The sequence below is a fragment of the Fopius arisanus genome, unplaced genomic scaffold, assembly GCF_000806365.1.
Source record: "Fopius arisanus strain USDA-PBARC FA_bdor unplaced genomic scaffold, ASM80636v1 scaffold00055, whole genome shotgun sequence".
Lineage (NCBI taxonomy): Eukaryota > Metazoa > Arthropoda > Insecta > Hymenoptera > Braconidae > Fopius > Fopius arisanus.
The window spans coordinates 336,679-348,848 of NW_011887794.1; the positions used below are offsets into that span (position 1 = coordinate 336,679).

The 12,170-nt window shown below is 41.5% G+C and overlaps 3 protein-coding genes across 5 annotated transcripts; all 3 read right to left on the bottom strand.

Moving 5' to 3' along the window:
* Nucleotides 1-506: 506 nt before the first annotated feature.
* LOC105268197 (uncharacterized) lies at nt 507-4,072 on the bottom strand. The gene is made up of 3 exons (XM_011307534.1): nt 3,428-4,072; nt 1,548-3,241; nt 507-1,437 (listed from the first exon to the last, which is right to left on the bottom strand). The coding sequence occupies exons 1-3, from the start codon at nt 3,686-3,688 to the stop codon at nt 663-665; spliced, it is 2,730 nt and encodes a 909-aa protein (XP_011305836.1). The 5' UTR covers nt 3,689-4,072; the 3' UTR covers nt 507-662.
* A 146-nt stretch (nt 4,073-4,218) lies between these two features.
* LOC105268198 (sphingomyelin phosphodiesterase) lies at nt 4,219-7,679 on the bottom strand. Of its 2 annotated transcripts, none has more exons than XM_011307536.1 (5): nt 7,363-7,679; nt 6,871-6,963; nt 6,648-6,772; nt 5,059-6,260; nt 4,219-4,959 (listed from the first exon to the last, which is right to left on the bottom strand). In XM_011307536.1, the coding sequence occupies exons 2-5, from the start codon at nt 6,935-6,937 to the stop codon at nt 4,380-4,382; spliced, it is 1,974 nt and encodes a 657-aa protein (XP_011305838.1). In that variant the 5' UTR covers nt 6,938-6,963; nt 7,363-7,679; the 3' UTR covers nt 4,219-4,379. The 2 variants fall into 2 exon arrangements, with proteins under 2 accessions (XP_011305838.1, XP_011305837.1); XM_011307535.1 differs by having other exon boundaries at nt 7,347-7,679.
* A 76-nt stretch (nt 7,680-7,755) lies between these two features.
* Nucleotides 7,756-11,440, bottom strand: LOC105268199 (sphingomyelin phosphodiesterase). Of its 2 annotated transcripts, none has more exons than XM_011307537.1 (5): nt 10,991-11,440; nt 10,498-10,575; nt 10,010-10,302; nt 8,647-9,572; nt 7,756-8,547 (listed from the first exon to the last, which is right to left on the bottom strand). In XM_011307537.1, exons 2-5 carry the CDS (start codon nt 10,553-10,555, stop codon nt 7,995-7,997), a joined length of 1,830 nt encoding a protein of 609 aa, XP_011305839.1. In that variant the 5' UTR covers nt 10,556-10,575; nt 10,991-11,440; the 3' UTR covers nt 7,756-7,994. The 2 variants fall into 2 exon arrangements, with proteins under 2 accessions (XP_011305839.1, XP_011305841.1); XM_011307539.1 differs by lacking the exon at nt 10,991-11,440 and adding an exon at nt 10,732-10,939.
* Between the last annotated feature and the right edge of the window lie 730 nt (nt 11,441-12,170).

Here is a 12,170-nt window from a genome sequence, read left to right on the forward strand (position 1 = left end):
ATCATCATTTATTACTTTAATTAACGAGTGAAGCAGTTCAAATGAAATGGTTTTGATCTCCAAAACTCCTGCCAATACATTTCCCATGTGTAGGTGCTCCAATTCCCCCTAGTGTATCCACTGGATATTCAATAAAATGACTTTAAACGTTAAAAATCCCAAGTTAATAATAATACTTTGTCCTTATCTCAATTTGTATAAAAATTTTTCTACTTTCTATAATAGTTAATGAACGTAAAGTAACGGAGATATCATTTTTATTGGTAAAATATGATTTATGTAATACCCTCGAATGATCCTGACGATTTATTTTAGGATTATCAATGAAAATTCTTTAATGAAAGAATTAAAGATATTCTTCTTATTAATGTTTCCATAAATGATATAAAATGATACACAAAAGTCTCTTCAATATTCCCTCATCCGCAATTAATTCCCACAATCAAATGATCAATGATTTATTCAATTACTCACCATTGGACGAGTGCAGCATCATCTCCACGGGATTTTATTGCAGAGTCTGAAAGTTTCGGGGATAAAGTCCACCACCGGCTATCCAAAAATATCAACATTTATTAATACAAAATAACCATTCAGAGTGAAAAAATCTTATGCTATCGACAATATACATCCACACCGGCCAGTCATCACAGATACATTCATCACTCCAGTCTCAGCCCAATGGTCCCCTCGGCCCCTTCCATCAGGAGTACCTGGCACTCGTTTCCGAGATCCTCCTGATAGAACATAGAGGGTAATTCCTCCTCGATCATCAGTTCCTCGGCAATTATACCACCACCGAGGACAACATCACAGGGTCCCACACAATTCAGACCAATATTTCTCCTCTTCATCCTCCAGACATCCTCACACGTAAGTCCAGTCCTCGCAGCGCCCTGTCCCCTCCTACCTCTTGCAATCCTCGGTGGTGGTTCAGGTTCAGGCGCAGATCCCACCTCTCCTGCCTCGGCTGCCTCTCCTTCCTCCCCATTCACCCCTTCCACCCCTTCCACTCTTTCAATTCCTTCAATTCCTTCCACCACTTCTCCCTGTTGCACCTGGCACTCATAAAAAACATAATTGAGATCGTCATTCCCCTCTTCTCGAGGCTTCAACGACAATTTCGATGGGCAAATCCTTCTGGGAAGTTCTCCACGGTCGACCTGGATTTTCCCAGCGTAATCATCACTCTGATCTTCCCCTGGGCACTCCAGGGACTCCTGGAGGATCGCCTCAGGGGCTGAGGATTCCAGTCTAACTGAGAGTTCGTTGCAGATGGTCTTGACACTCTCGGAGTCCTCCATTTGTCTCTGCAACACTTTTACTCTGGAATTCTGGACAATTCCGTTGCTCTCCCTGTTCTGGTGCTTCTTTATGTGGACGTAGAGACTGCTTTTAGCAGAGAAACTCGCATCACACATGTAGCAGCGGAAAAATCTGAGGGAATTATGAACGTGAATTGATTAAAATCCATTAAATCGCTGAATAAATAAATAAATTAAATTCAATCAATTAAATATCTCCATAGAGTTTGAAAATTCACTGACCTCCCCTCCTTGTGAGTGAGCCTGTGCTCCTTGAGGTGTTCAGACCTCATGAAAGCCTTGCTGCACCCTGGAAATTCACAGGGAAATTTTCTCTCATTCGTGTGCTTCTTCTCGTGTCGTTTGAGTTTACTGGACGATGAGAACGCCCACTCGCAGCCAGGATAAGCGCAGGAGTAGGGTTTCGAGCCTGTGTGACACCTGACGTGAGCCTTGAGTCGACAGGGCTTGTCGAAGACTTTACCACACCCAATCCATCCGCATTTCACCTCCTCCTCCTTGTAGCTGTGGCATTTTTGGTGCGAGGTGAAGGCATTCGAGCTGTAGTAACGCTTTCCACAGCCCTCGTGAGTGCACACGTAGGGTGCGTGCTTCTGATCGTGGGACTTCATGTGAATCTCGAGTGCTCGTTTTGTCTGGAAACGTTCGACGCAGTCGGGGACCAGACAGGGGATACGATTGGGTCGACTGTGGAGCTTCTCGTGGGTCCACAAATTGTAAACTGTGGTGAAACGACGATTGCAATCTGGCACCTGACACACGTAATCCTTTCGCTTCAGGTGAGTCTCCTTGTGGCGTTTGAGCTTGAAATCAGAATAAAATGCCCAGGTGCAGCCCTCGTAATCACACTTGAAGGGTCTCACACCGTAGTGGGCAAGGAGATGTCCCTTGAGAGCATAGAGTCGATTGAATTCTCTGCTGCAGTCCTCCCTGGGGCAGATCCAGGTCTTTCCACTCTCGGTGACAGTTAGGGCCTTGGAGAGGAGTCCCTCCTCGGTAAATCCCAGCTCCTCCAGAGCATTCGTGATGATGACCTCGTGGCTGCTGCTTCCTCCTTCCTTTCCCCATCCACTTCCATCGATCATGGGAATATTGGAAAAATAACCAGTTGCCTCCATGAGCTCTGACGTCTTCCCCTGGTAGATCTGCTCCTCTTTTCCAGTGTTGATGACGATTTGTGTCATGTTGGAGATTTTATCCGTGGATATCGCCACCACCGCCATGATCCCATCCTTGTCAGTCCTCACATTTTCCTCTTCGTACTTCAAGCACTTCTCCTGGATCTTCACAATTTTCCTCCGTTTCTTCGTGATTCTGGGCTCGATCTTCACCTCAGGCAGTGCCTCCTCCACCCTCACAAGGGGATTTGGAGGGGTCAAGGGCTTTTCACTCTCCATGACTGGCCTGAAATCCTCGAGAGTGAGCACGTCGTCATCAGAGATCGATTGGTTATTACCCACGTCTTCCTGAGGGGTCGTCAGGGCAAAATCCGGTACCGGTGGATTTCTGGGGTGTTCTGGCTCCTCCTGGGGCTCTTCAAGGTCTTGAAAATCCGGCTGTGTGCTCGTCGAGGGAAGAATCTCACCGGCCACCACCATATCGTTGTCCAACTGAAACTCTGGGAGGCTGAAGCCATCCTTGCATACCTCAAGGTACTTCTCATTGTGGAGATCTTGGAACTGATCGTACGGTGGATCGTACCCGAGGGACAGCTTTTTGTCTGGGTAGTCGATGTCGATCAGGTCCTGATCCTTCGAGAGAAATGGTGACAGGTATTTATCCACTGCCTCCAGCTCTGGCTTCAGGGAATCCAGTGGGGCTGACTCTGGACGTGTCTTCAACCATTTCTCGATGTCCTCCACTGTCTTTGAATGACCCCTCGGCGGCTTCTGACTCTCTTCCGATTTTGGAGCTGTCTGCAGATATATTGCTTTCTTCAGGGAAAATATTACGAAAAAACCACAACAATGATTTACAAAATTTTATTGAGGAATTTGTACAGATTGACGTGAATTTGTCGAGGAAAATAGCGATTGAAAATTTCGATTGATATTAATTAATGCTCCGTATTGATTCGGGATAATTGAGGCGTTTTTACTCACGTGATATCCATTCCAGCCTCTGGATGCGATAATCATGGACTCAACCTCGCTGAAATCGCTATTTCTGTCTTTGATGAATTTGTTGTCGGCAATCCAGAGGTTTGTTGATGCGAATTGCACGTTGCGTTGACAATCGTTAGTACCGAGTGTTGCCTGAGAATTTGTGATTGACCAATTGCCCTCTGGACGTTGAGATTTTGGAATTTTTTGGGTCCGAGGCGAGTGTGGAGGTCTACCGAGCACTTCACTGTCATTAGACATCTGGGGAGCTTCTTCAAGGCTCTAATTCACAGCACTCATGGGATTTAATTTACTACATTGTAATTGCAAAGCCGCCATTTAGGGTTTGAAGGGGCTCATAACCAAGTTTTTGCAAGTGGCGCGCAAGTACCCACTGGAGTTCCACCTGGGGACCCTAGGGCCCGGCATTTTGGTACTAGTCTCGACGCGGGAAAAATTTGATTTCTCCATCCCAAGCACTCCCACTCCAAAAACTTTATCTAAATAAATGCACTATCATTTTTATGTTTGTTACTCCTACTATCAGCTTTCTTCACGAAAATATTTCAAGGTTGTTCTTTGTTCCACTGTATTCTTTTAAATTGCACAGTAAAAAATCTTTAAAAATACTCATGAGTTATTCCTGACGGCCTGAATGACATCCCAAATGTATAAACAATAAATGATAAATATTCCAAGTATTTAAAATCGGAAAAAAATGGGAGAAATAATTCTTCACATAGTTCTTTTGATAAAGTGCAACGGTTTATCTATTAAGTTTATTTATAATTATCGTAATTATCATTTAATGATCTTTTAATTATTACCGCAAAAATTGAGTTAATCTCTAAAGAAAAAAATAGAAGTAAAAAATGTCATGTAACGGAGAATGAGAGAGTGAAATATAAATGTGGCAGTAATGATCTTTGGAATAATTGCAGAATTGCAGTAATTATGTGACATGAGCGTCGATCTCGTTGGAAAGTATTTCGTCAATTACGAATTTTTTGTGGGGGACCTCTTGCAATTTTTGTTGGAGATTTGGACAGAGAACTTCTCTGTCACGACTGCGCCCACTTCTAATATCGCACAGGAGTTGCTGTCTGCAATTTATATCACATTGAGGACGAACAGGTGAGTCTTTGTAATAGAACCTATAGTACAGATAAAATATATTGGGATTATCAATCATTTTATCGAGCAATGCATCCCAATCCCTCGGCTGAAGTGATTGCATTCCGTACGCGCGTTTAGCGTTGTACAATTTGCGCCAAGTGGGAAAGCCACGAGCATTGGCTTTCTCGAGATCCATGATCCAGGTCTCATGATCGATAACCTGCCTCGATGGTGATGCCTCATCATCGTCGATGTAATAAATTCTGTATCCAGGATTGAGACGATCATATGGCGTCACTGATGGCCCGACGTACGCAACACTCACTGGACGTGTGATATTTTTCATGTCGTAGAATAATTCAAACTCGTCGTAGTGGGTGTGACCGAAGAATTGGGCGGCTATTGTTGACTCGTATCTGTGAAAAGATAAATACAATGGAAGGTGTCATTGATCGAAACAAAGGGGATAATAAAGAAAAAAGCCTTTCCACTGGTTATCTATTTTGGTCAATCACCTGTTGATGATCCTGTAATAATTGGCAGACCAGACTTTGAGACATTCAGAGGTGCCTGGTGGCATGTGCCCAATGATGTGTACCTTCTCGCTTCTGTTCTCCGCACCCTGAAGCTCATCAATCAGCCACTGGAGTTCATCAGCTGGATCCGTACTATTCATCAACAGCCAGAAATTTTTATCATTGCAATAATTCGTGTTGACCGAAATTATTCTGAATGCAGGTCTGACGAGAACCGAGTAGAAAGCACCACGTTTCACAGTACCAGATGCACCGCGTGGTAACCACCGTTGCCACTGCTTATCCAATTCATCGTACAACCAGAAGATATTGTATTCCGATGGAACGTACTTAGTTGGAAAGCTATTGACTGGTGCACTCTCATGATTACCGAGAGCGGGGAAAATTGTCACATTAGGAAATGCTATTTTCAAATCATCCATTATATCCCGAAGGACTTGAAGATTTCCCTCGCGCGTTTGATTCCAAATATCGTGAGGAGGAAGATCACCTGTCCACAGAATATAATCAATATCGGAATGAATAGTCTGTATGTGTTTCAACATGTGATCAAGCGTTCTCTTCGGGGTGTCACATCCTCTGTAATCACCCCATTTCCCCGCCCTATCCCTAGGATTCTGTGGTTCGCCATTGCTCGATCTGCAGCAGAGAGGATTGCCGCAGTTGGCATTCGCTCCTTCCTGGTAATACGGATCGTAATGAATGTCCGATAGCTGTAGAACCTTCAGGCGTTTTACTCCTGTCTTTGGTGTAGTCAAATCGACAACCGCTGGTTTTGGAATCCGGGGAAAACGCACGTTCCACTCGTACTCGGAGTCAGGGACATATTCGCACTCGTTGCTCATTATAAAACTGCATGTCTCCTTGGCCCCCATTTTCGTCGTCTTCAAGATGTAGTACAATGAAGGCACGAATTCTTCGACGAGGCCATTACAGACTTCACTATTCAGACGTGCCTTACATCCCGTGATGATAGCTTCTCTGACAAGAGTACGGCCAGTTTTATCGTCAAGTGCACCCACCGTCTTAATTATATTTTGTACGAAATATATTGCGGCATTACAGCCAAAGCAGTCCATATTATCGAATATTGATCCGAACTTCCTGAGTCTCGATGGCCCTAACCCTTCATCCGGCCATTTTCCATCTTCCGCAGTCCATACTAGTTTCGTTACCTTCACCTGGAATTTTTTTCTATGAAGAAAAATCGTCATCGTAAAGAGCTCAATGCATTTGTTCACTTTACAGAAACAAAATGACTCGAGTTGCAGGTGATTTGAAGAAAATAAATAATTTTAATCGATGCCTGAAACTGCGAGGTGGATTAATCTGGAAGCCGCCATGTTTTAAATCATCGCGCGAAGGGAGCGCAAAATGGCGGCGCTCTCACCTCGCACTTTTGAGCAATAATTAAAATTTTCTTGGCGACTCTAAATCTAAATCATATTCCTGTGAAATGAACAATTTTTTTTAGCTATTTGTCGGGTATTTTTGTACTCCTCCGACCGAGAATTAACGGTTCAAAATTTTCTTCGGATTTTTCTTAATTCACAAAGGATAGAACTCACTCTATCTGTGTCCCCGATCCGTCCTTCATTAACGGAAGCGGAAATTTTTTCCGAATCGCTCTCGAAGGTCTTTTCCATTTCTGATGAGAAATTGAGTGTCTCGATCGGTCGATTAATGACAACTCCTGGCAATAAATCAAATTGTGAGTCACTGGAATCATTTATTTTCCTGATTGCATTCAATCCACATCCAGGATGAGAATCAAAGAAAAAAAAATCTCACCTGAACTCTGCAGGACCATAAACCCGAGGAAAAATAGCCCAGTCATCAATTTTCTTTGTTGTCCCATTTTTACAATATTTCAATCAGAAAATTCTGCGGGTGAGAAAATATACATTAAAATACAATTCAATTCTCAAGTTGCGTAGACTTTACTCGGGCATTTCAGGAGTATTAAACCATTTCTCAAATTTCGGTCTCCGAGTAGCGCGCGCGTTGAAATCTCATTTTCTATTGGACAAGCCGTGAAACCGACTCAGTTATACAAGCCTCTGGGTTTTCACATGTTCCTGAAGATCAAGTTCTCGTCTACAGTTACTGAATCCCTCACAATATACCAAAAATACTGTTATCCCCCCAGAAACAAATCGCTACAAATAAAAATGATAAAAACTCCATTCCCACTACTCCAGTCAACATTTGCTAAATTTCAATTTCAAAAATTCCACGGATTATTAATTAATAAGTTAAAAAATTACCAGAAACAGTTATTACCGCTTGCTTCACAGCGTCTGCATGACAGCAACTACTCACAAACACAATTACGCAATTGAGAATAATTGCGCTTTTTTTTTGCGCATTCACCAATTGATGAGTGATTGCTAAAAAGTCGTACCGCGATGTTAGAAATTTTTTATTTATCGAGGGCCCCAGGGAGAGGAGATATTCACAGGAATTTTGGGGTGAACTTGTGTTTGGGGACTGACTGGCGTCGCGTGACTGCTCGGGTTTAATTACATCAACTGGTAAATGCGTAAAGCAATATCTATAGTAAAAGGAGATTGTTCACGTGGTCAATGAACGTTCATGGCTTCTCGCGTGCAGCCATGACTCCCCACTCCGAGGTGTTCGGATGCACCAAAAAAATTTTGAGTTTACAAAAAATTTGAAAAAAAAAATATTTATTTGATTATTCAGTATTTTGTAGAAAATAAATCAACATTCAAAATGATAAATTGAGATGAATCGAATTTTTCAGTCTTGTCGAGAATCGAACTGTCGATTATAGAATTAAAAAATTGAATTGTCTTTGATTGCAGCAATTGTTTAAAAATTAGGAAGGAATTGTTATTTCAATTGAAAACTTCACTGAGTTATCACTAAGAATTTCTATAGGTGGAACTAGATTAAATGCGGAATAAGTTGCGCCAATTGAAAAAATACTGGCTATCGATTCTCTGGTTGATAGTTCGACAGAATAAATCTCTGTCTCGACTTCGACCATTTCGCAAATCGCAGAGCAATCGTTTTTTGCATTTGGTGTCGCATCGCGGTCTGACAGGGGAATTTTTGTGGTAGTGTTTGTAATAAACGTAGAAAAGATCTGCATCATCGATCATCCTGTTGATGAGGGAGTTCCAGTCATCAGGACGCAGGGAAGACATCTCGTAGGCATCCCTGGCGCTGTACAATCTATACCAGGTTGGTGAATCATGGAAATTAGCATCGTCGAGATTCATGATCCAGGTCTCATGATCGACTACCTGCCTCGTTGGTGATGCCTCATCATCGTCGATGTAATATATTCTGTATCCAGGATTGAGATTCTCATATGGCGAGACTGATGGACCGACGTACGCAACACTCACTGGACGTGTGATATTTTTCATGTCGTAGAATAATTCAAACTCGTCGTAGTGGGTGTGACCGAAGAATTGGGCGGCTATTGTTGACTCGTATCTGTGAAAAGATAAATACAATGGAAGGTGTCATTGATCGAAACAAAGGGGATAATAAAGAAAAAAGCCTTTCCACTGGTTATCTATTTTGGTCAATCACCTGTTGATGATCCTGTAATAATTGGCAGACCAGACTTTGAGACATTCAGAGGTGCCTGGTGGCATGTGCCCAATGATGTGTACCTTCTCGCTTCTGTTCTCCGCACCCTGAAGCTCATCAATCAGCCACTGGAGTTCATCAGCCGGATCCGTACTATTAATCAACAGCCAGAAATTTTTATCATTGCAATAATTCGTGTTGACCGAAATTATTCTGAATGCAGGTCTGACGAGAACCGAGTAGAAAGCACCACGTTTCACAGTACCAGATGCACCGCGTGGTAACCACCGTTGCCACTGCTTATCCAATTCATCGTACAACCAGAAGATATTGTATTCCGATGGAGCGTACTTAGTTGGAAAGCTGTTGACTGGTGCACTCTCGTGATTCCCGAGGGCGGGGAAGATTGAGACATTTGGAAAAGCCTCTGTCATCTCGGCTACTGTGGCTCGGAGATTGTCGAGATTTTCCTCGCGAGTCTGATTCCAGGAGTCGTGCGGTGGCAGATCCCCTGTCCAGATGATGTACGCGATGTCTGGATGAGTCTCTTGAATGTGCTGGAGCATGTGATCGAGGGTTCTCTTTGGGGTGTCACACTTTCTGTAATCTCCCCATTTACCAGCACCAGCTCCAGGACTCGCGGGTCGCCCACTGCTGGCTCTACAGCAGAGGGGATCACCGCAGTCTGCATTGGCCCCTTCCTCGTAGAGTGGATCGTAATGAGTGTCTGAAATGTGCAGCACCTTCAGAGTCTTTACCTCGGGTTTCGCCATCTCCGAGGCTTGGAGCGGCTTTTTAATCGGAGGAAGAGAAATTTTCCAATCGTGTGACGGATTATCCACGTAATTACATGCGTCACCCATTATCATTCCACAGATTTGACTCGAAGTCGTCTTCACTCGTTTCAGGATGTAGATTACTTCCGGCTGCAGAAGAAAGAATTTCATTTATTAAAGAAGTGAAGAACAAGTCGAGTCCAGAATAATTTATTATTCATTCAATCCGAGTTTTTAAGTGGAACGCAAATTTTTATTCTCATTATTTCATTCCGCAATTTTCCGCGGGGTTTTTTCATATTTTCCATCCACATATCAGACCTCAATTTCCATACAACACTTGCGATAATGGTAATTGCAGACTTATCACTTACAACGTCACCATGAGACTGCGAGGATTCAATTGAAAATGTAAAACAAAATGAAAAAATATTTAACATTCGGAATTTTTAAATAAATTGTCAGTTCCCAGAACATTTCAAATTGATGGATTAAATACGAAATACTGGTTGCAGTTAATAATAATTATTGCAGTTAATAATAATTATTGGAGAGTGAAATTGCAATGGAAAATTGAATCTACCAACCGCAAAAACTCGATTGACTCCATCGCAGACTTCTGCACTAAGCTGGAGCATGCAGAAGACTTTAATCTGTCCCATGACTTCTTCATCAGTCAAGCCTGCGTTCGTATGTACTCGCAATAAATTCACACCTATTTCGCAAATCGTACAGGAGAATCCCACATCCAGTATCGAACGCCTGAGACGACCAACTACTGGAGATGATGGATCCAGGGATCCAGGGATTCCCTCTATCAAGTCTACAGAGTCTTTTCCATAATTCCAATTCGTAATGTCGACGTCTCTCAGAGTAAATCCTAAAGTTTTTTTAATTAAAAAAGTTATAAACTTATGAATTCATTTATTAATTAAAAAATTCATTGACGAGATTTTTTTTTAATTCGATTTAACAGATTTTTACATGTCGAATTAATTGCACGTGTGAATGGGAATTTGAAAGAATGAATAATTGTTTAATTAATTATTTGTTGCAGTCATTAATTAGGTCGTACCTGACGTCCCAGGCGCAATTATCAGGAGAAAAGGCACGAGCCACTGGCGAGTAATCATTCTATCCCCGAATTTTTGATCTGTCAATTGAAAAAAAGTATAATTAATTAACAATTTGTAATTAGCATCACCTGAATTGTTAAAAATATTGCGGAAAATTAATTGAAAATAAAATCTACGAAAGATAATTTTGGGAATTTACTCCCCAGAGTGCAATAATTTTTATATTTATTTACCAAAATACCAAAAAAATCATTCCGCAACCAAAATTTTCTTTATTTATCGTTTTTTATTTAAAAAAATTACAATCCTATCTGCAATTCACTGGGAAAAGTCTCAGACTTTATTTATAACAATTAATTTGATATTCAAAACGAGAAAAGGGAAATTATTCGAGTTGTCAAGTGGTAGAAGACAGAAATTTTTATTTAATTCTCGACTGGACGTTCTTTCACTGAGTCAATGTCATGTGCCGAAGAGAAAGTTGGTACTTACGTCAAGGATGTTTATATGTTGACAGCAAAATTCAAGTGATTCCTAACGAACGCTGAGACACGGAATAAACATTGAAATTCTCATTACGAATTGAAAGCGGGAAATCGCCGATTTATCACGTTCATTCTGGGGATTCTTTTTTATTGACAAAGTGATTAATGATTCGTGAGAAATTATTGCTTAACTGACTCGGGCGAAAATATCGCCTTTACGATGACCTCTTCTGAACTTCACAATCTCTCAGGAAGAACAACACGAATTTTTTCAGAGGTCAGCACTCCTTCGATAATTTCCATTCGTATAAATAGAAAATTTTCCCCGTCGATGAATGAAAATTTTACCTTAAAATAAGGTCTAACGATCACTGAATGTCCTTCAATTTATTAATTGATCGTTGAGGATTCCCATGTTCCCCACGAAAGACTCCACGAAGGAAAAATAAAATGAGTTCAAAGTGCCGTACCTCAACTGGCAATCGCAATTTATTTAAATGTCCCCTCGCACCTGCACTCTTTTTTACTCGCTGGTGATTATTTCCCGACAGTAGATGTCGCCCGAATCTTATTGGAATGAAAAAACACTTCAATCATACACCCCGAAGAGGGTTGACTGAAGTAGAGGCTCAGTTTTGGGGGTTTGAGTGACCCCCAGCGGCATCGTAGTACTGCACCCCAAGAGGGAGGGCGCAACGCGCAATGCTGGGGTGTCCATCAAGTCGATGGGGTGAATTTTATTCTCTGCGCTATGAATGCTTTTTATTTTTTATTTGTTTAACTGAAATTTAGCCGACTGTAGCACGTACGGAAGGGGGAAACCACATCTTGTGGAATTTCAATGAAAAAAATTATTCAATGTGTTGAATATATACCACTAATGAATTTAAATTTTTAAATGGGTGCGTTGTCCTAGTGGTAACGTGCTCGACTGGCACGCCAGAGGCCCGGGTTCAAGCCCGCCAACATTCATTTTTTTTTTTTAAATAATTCCTATTTTTTGTTTTTTTTTTAATGGCAAATTAATGGTAATATTGTTTAAAAACTGAATATTTGAAAATCCAGAAGATATCCAGTGAAATTGAAAAATTAGCAATTTTTTAAAACAATACTTTTGCAATATATATACTCCTAATGAAAATAATTTATTGTAATAAAACGTTATCCTAGCGGTAACGTGCTCGGCT

What these genes read in the sequence shown, in the direction of transcription:
- LOC105268198 (XM_011307536.1), bottom strand. Translation starts at nt 6,937, where the DNA reads ATGGGACAACAAAGAAAATTGATGACTGGGCTATTTTTCCTCGGGTTT. An exon ending in TATGGTCCTGCAGAGTTCAG is followed by an intron (nt 6,773 to 6,870) that starts GTGAGATTTTTT and finishes ATTTATTGCCAG; the next exon opens with GAGTTGTCATTAATCGACCG. An exon ending in GGATCGGGGACACAGATAGA is followed by an intron (nt 6,261 to 6,647) that starts GTGAGTTCTATC and finishes AAAAAATTCCAG; the next exon opens with GTGAAGGTAACGAAACTAGT.
- LOC105268199 (XM_011307537.1), bottom strand. Translation starts at nt 10,555, where the DNA reads ATGATTACTCGCCAGTGGCTCGTGCCTTTTCTCCTGATAATTGCGCCT. An exon ending in AATTGCGCCTGGGACGTCAG is followed by an intron (nt 10,303 to 10,497) that starts GTACGACCTAAT and finishes AAAAAACTTTAG; the next exon opens with GATTTACTCTGAGAGACGTC. An exon ending in TATTACAGGATCATCAACAG is followed by an intron (nt 8,548 to 8,646) that starts GTGATTGACCAA and finishes ATCTTTTCACAG; the next exon opens with ATACGAGTCAACAATAGCCG.
- LOC105268197 (XM_011307534.1), bottom strand. Translation starts at nt 3,688, where the DNA reads ATGTCTAATGACAGTGAAGTGCTCGGTAGACCTCCACACTCGCCTCGG. An exon ending in GAGGCTGGAATGGATATCAC is followed by an intron (nt 3,242 to 3,427) that starts GTGAGTAAAAAC and finishes ATATATCTGCAG; the next exon opens with ACAGCTCCAAAATCGGAAGA. An exon ending in CTCACTCACAAGGAGGGGAG is followed by an intron (nt 1,438 to 1,547) that starts GTCAGTGAATTT and finishes TAATTCCCTCAG; the next exon opens with ATTTTTCCGCTGCTACATGT.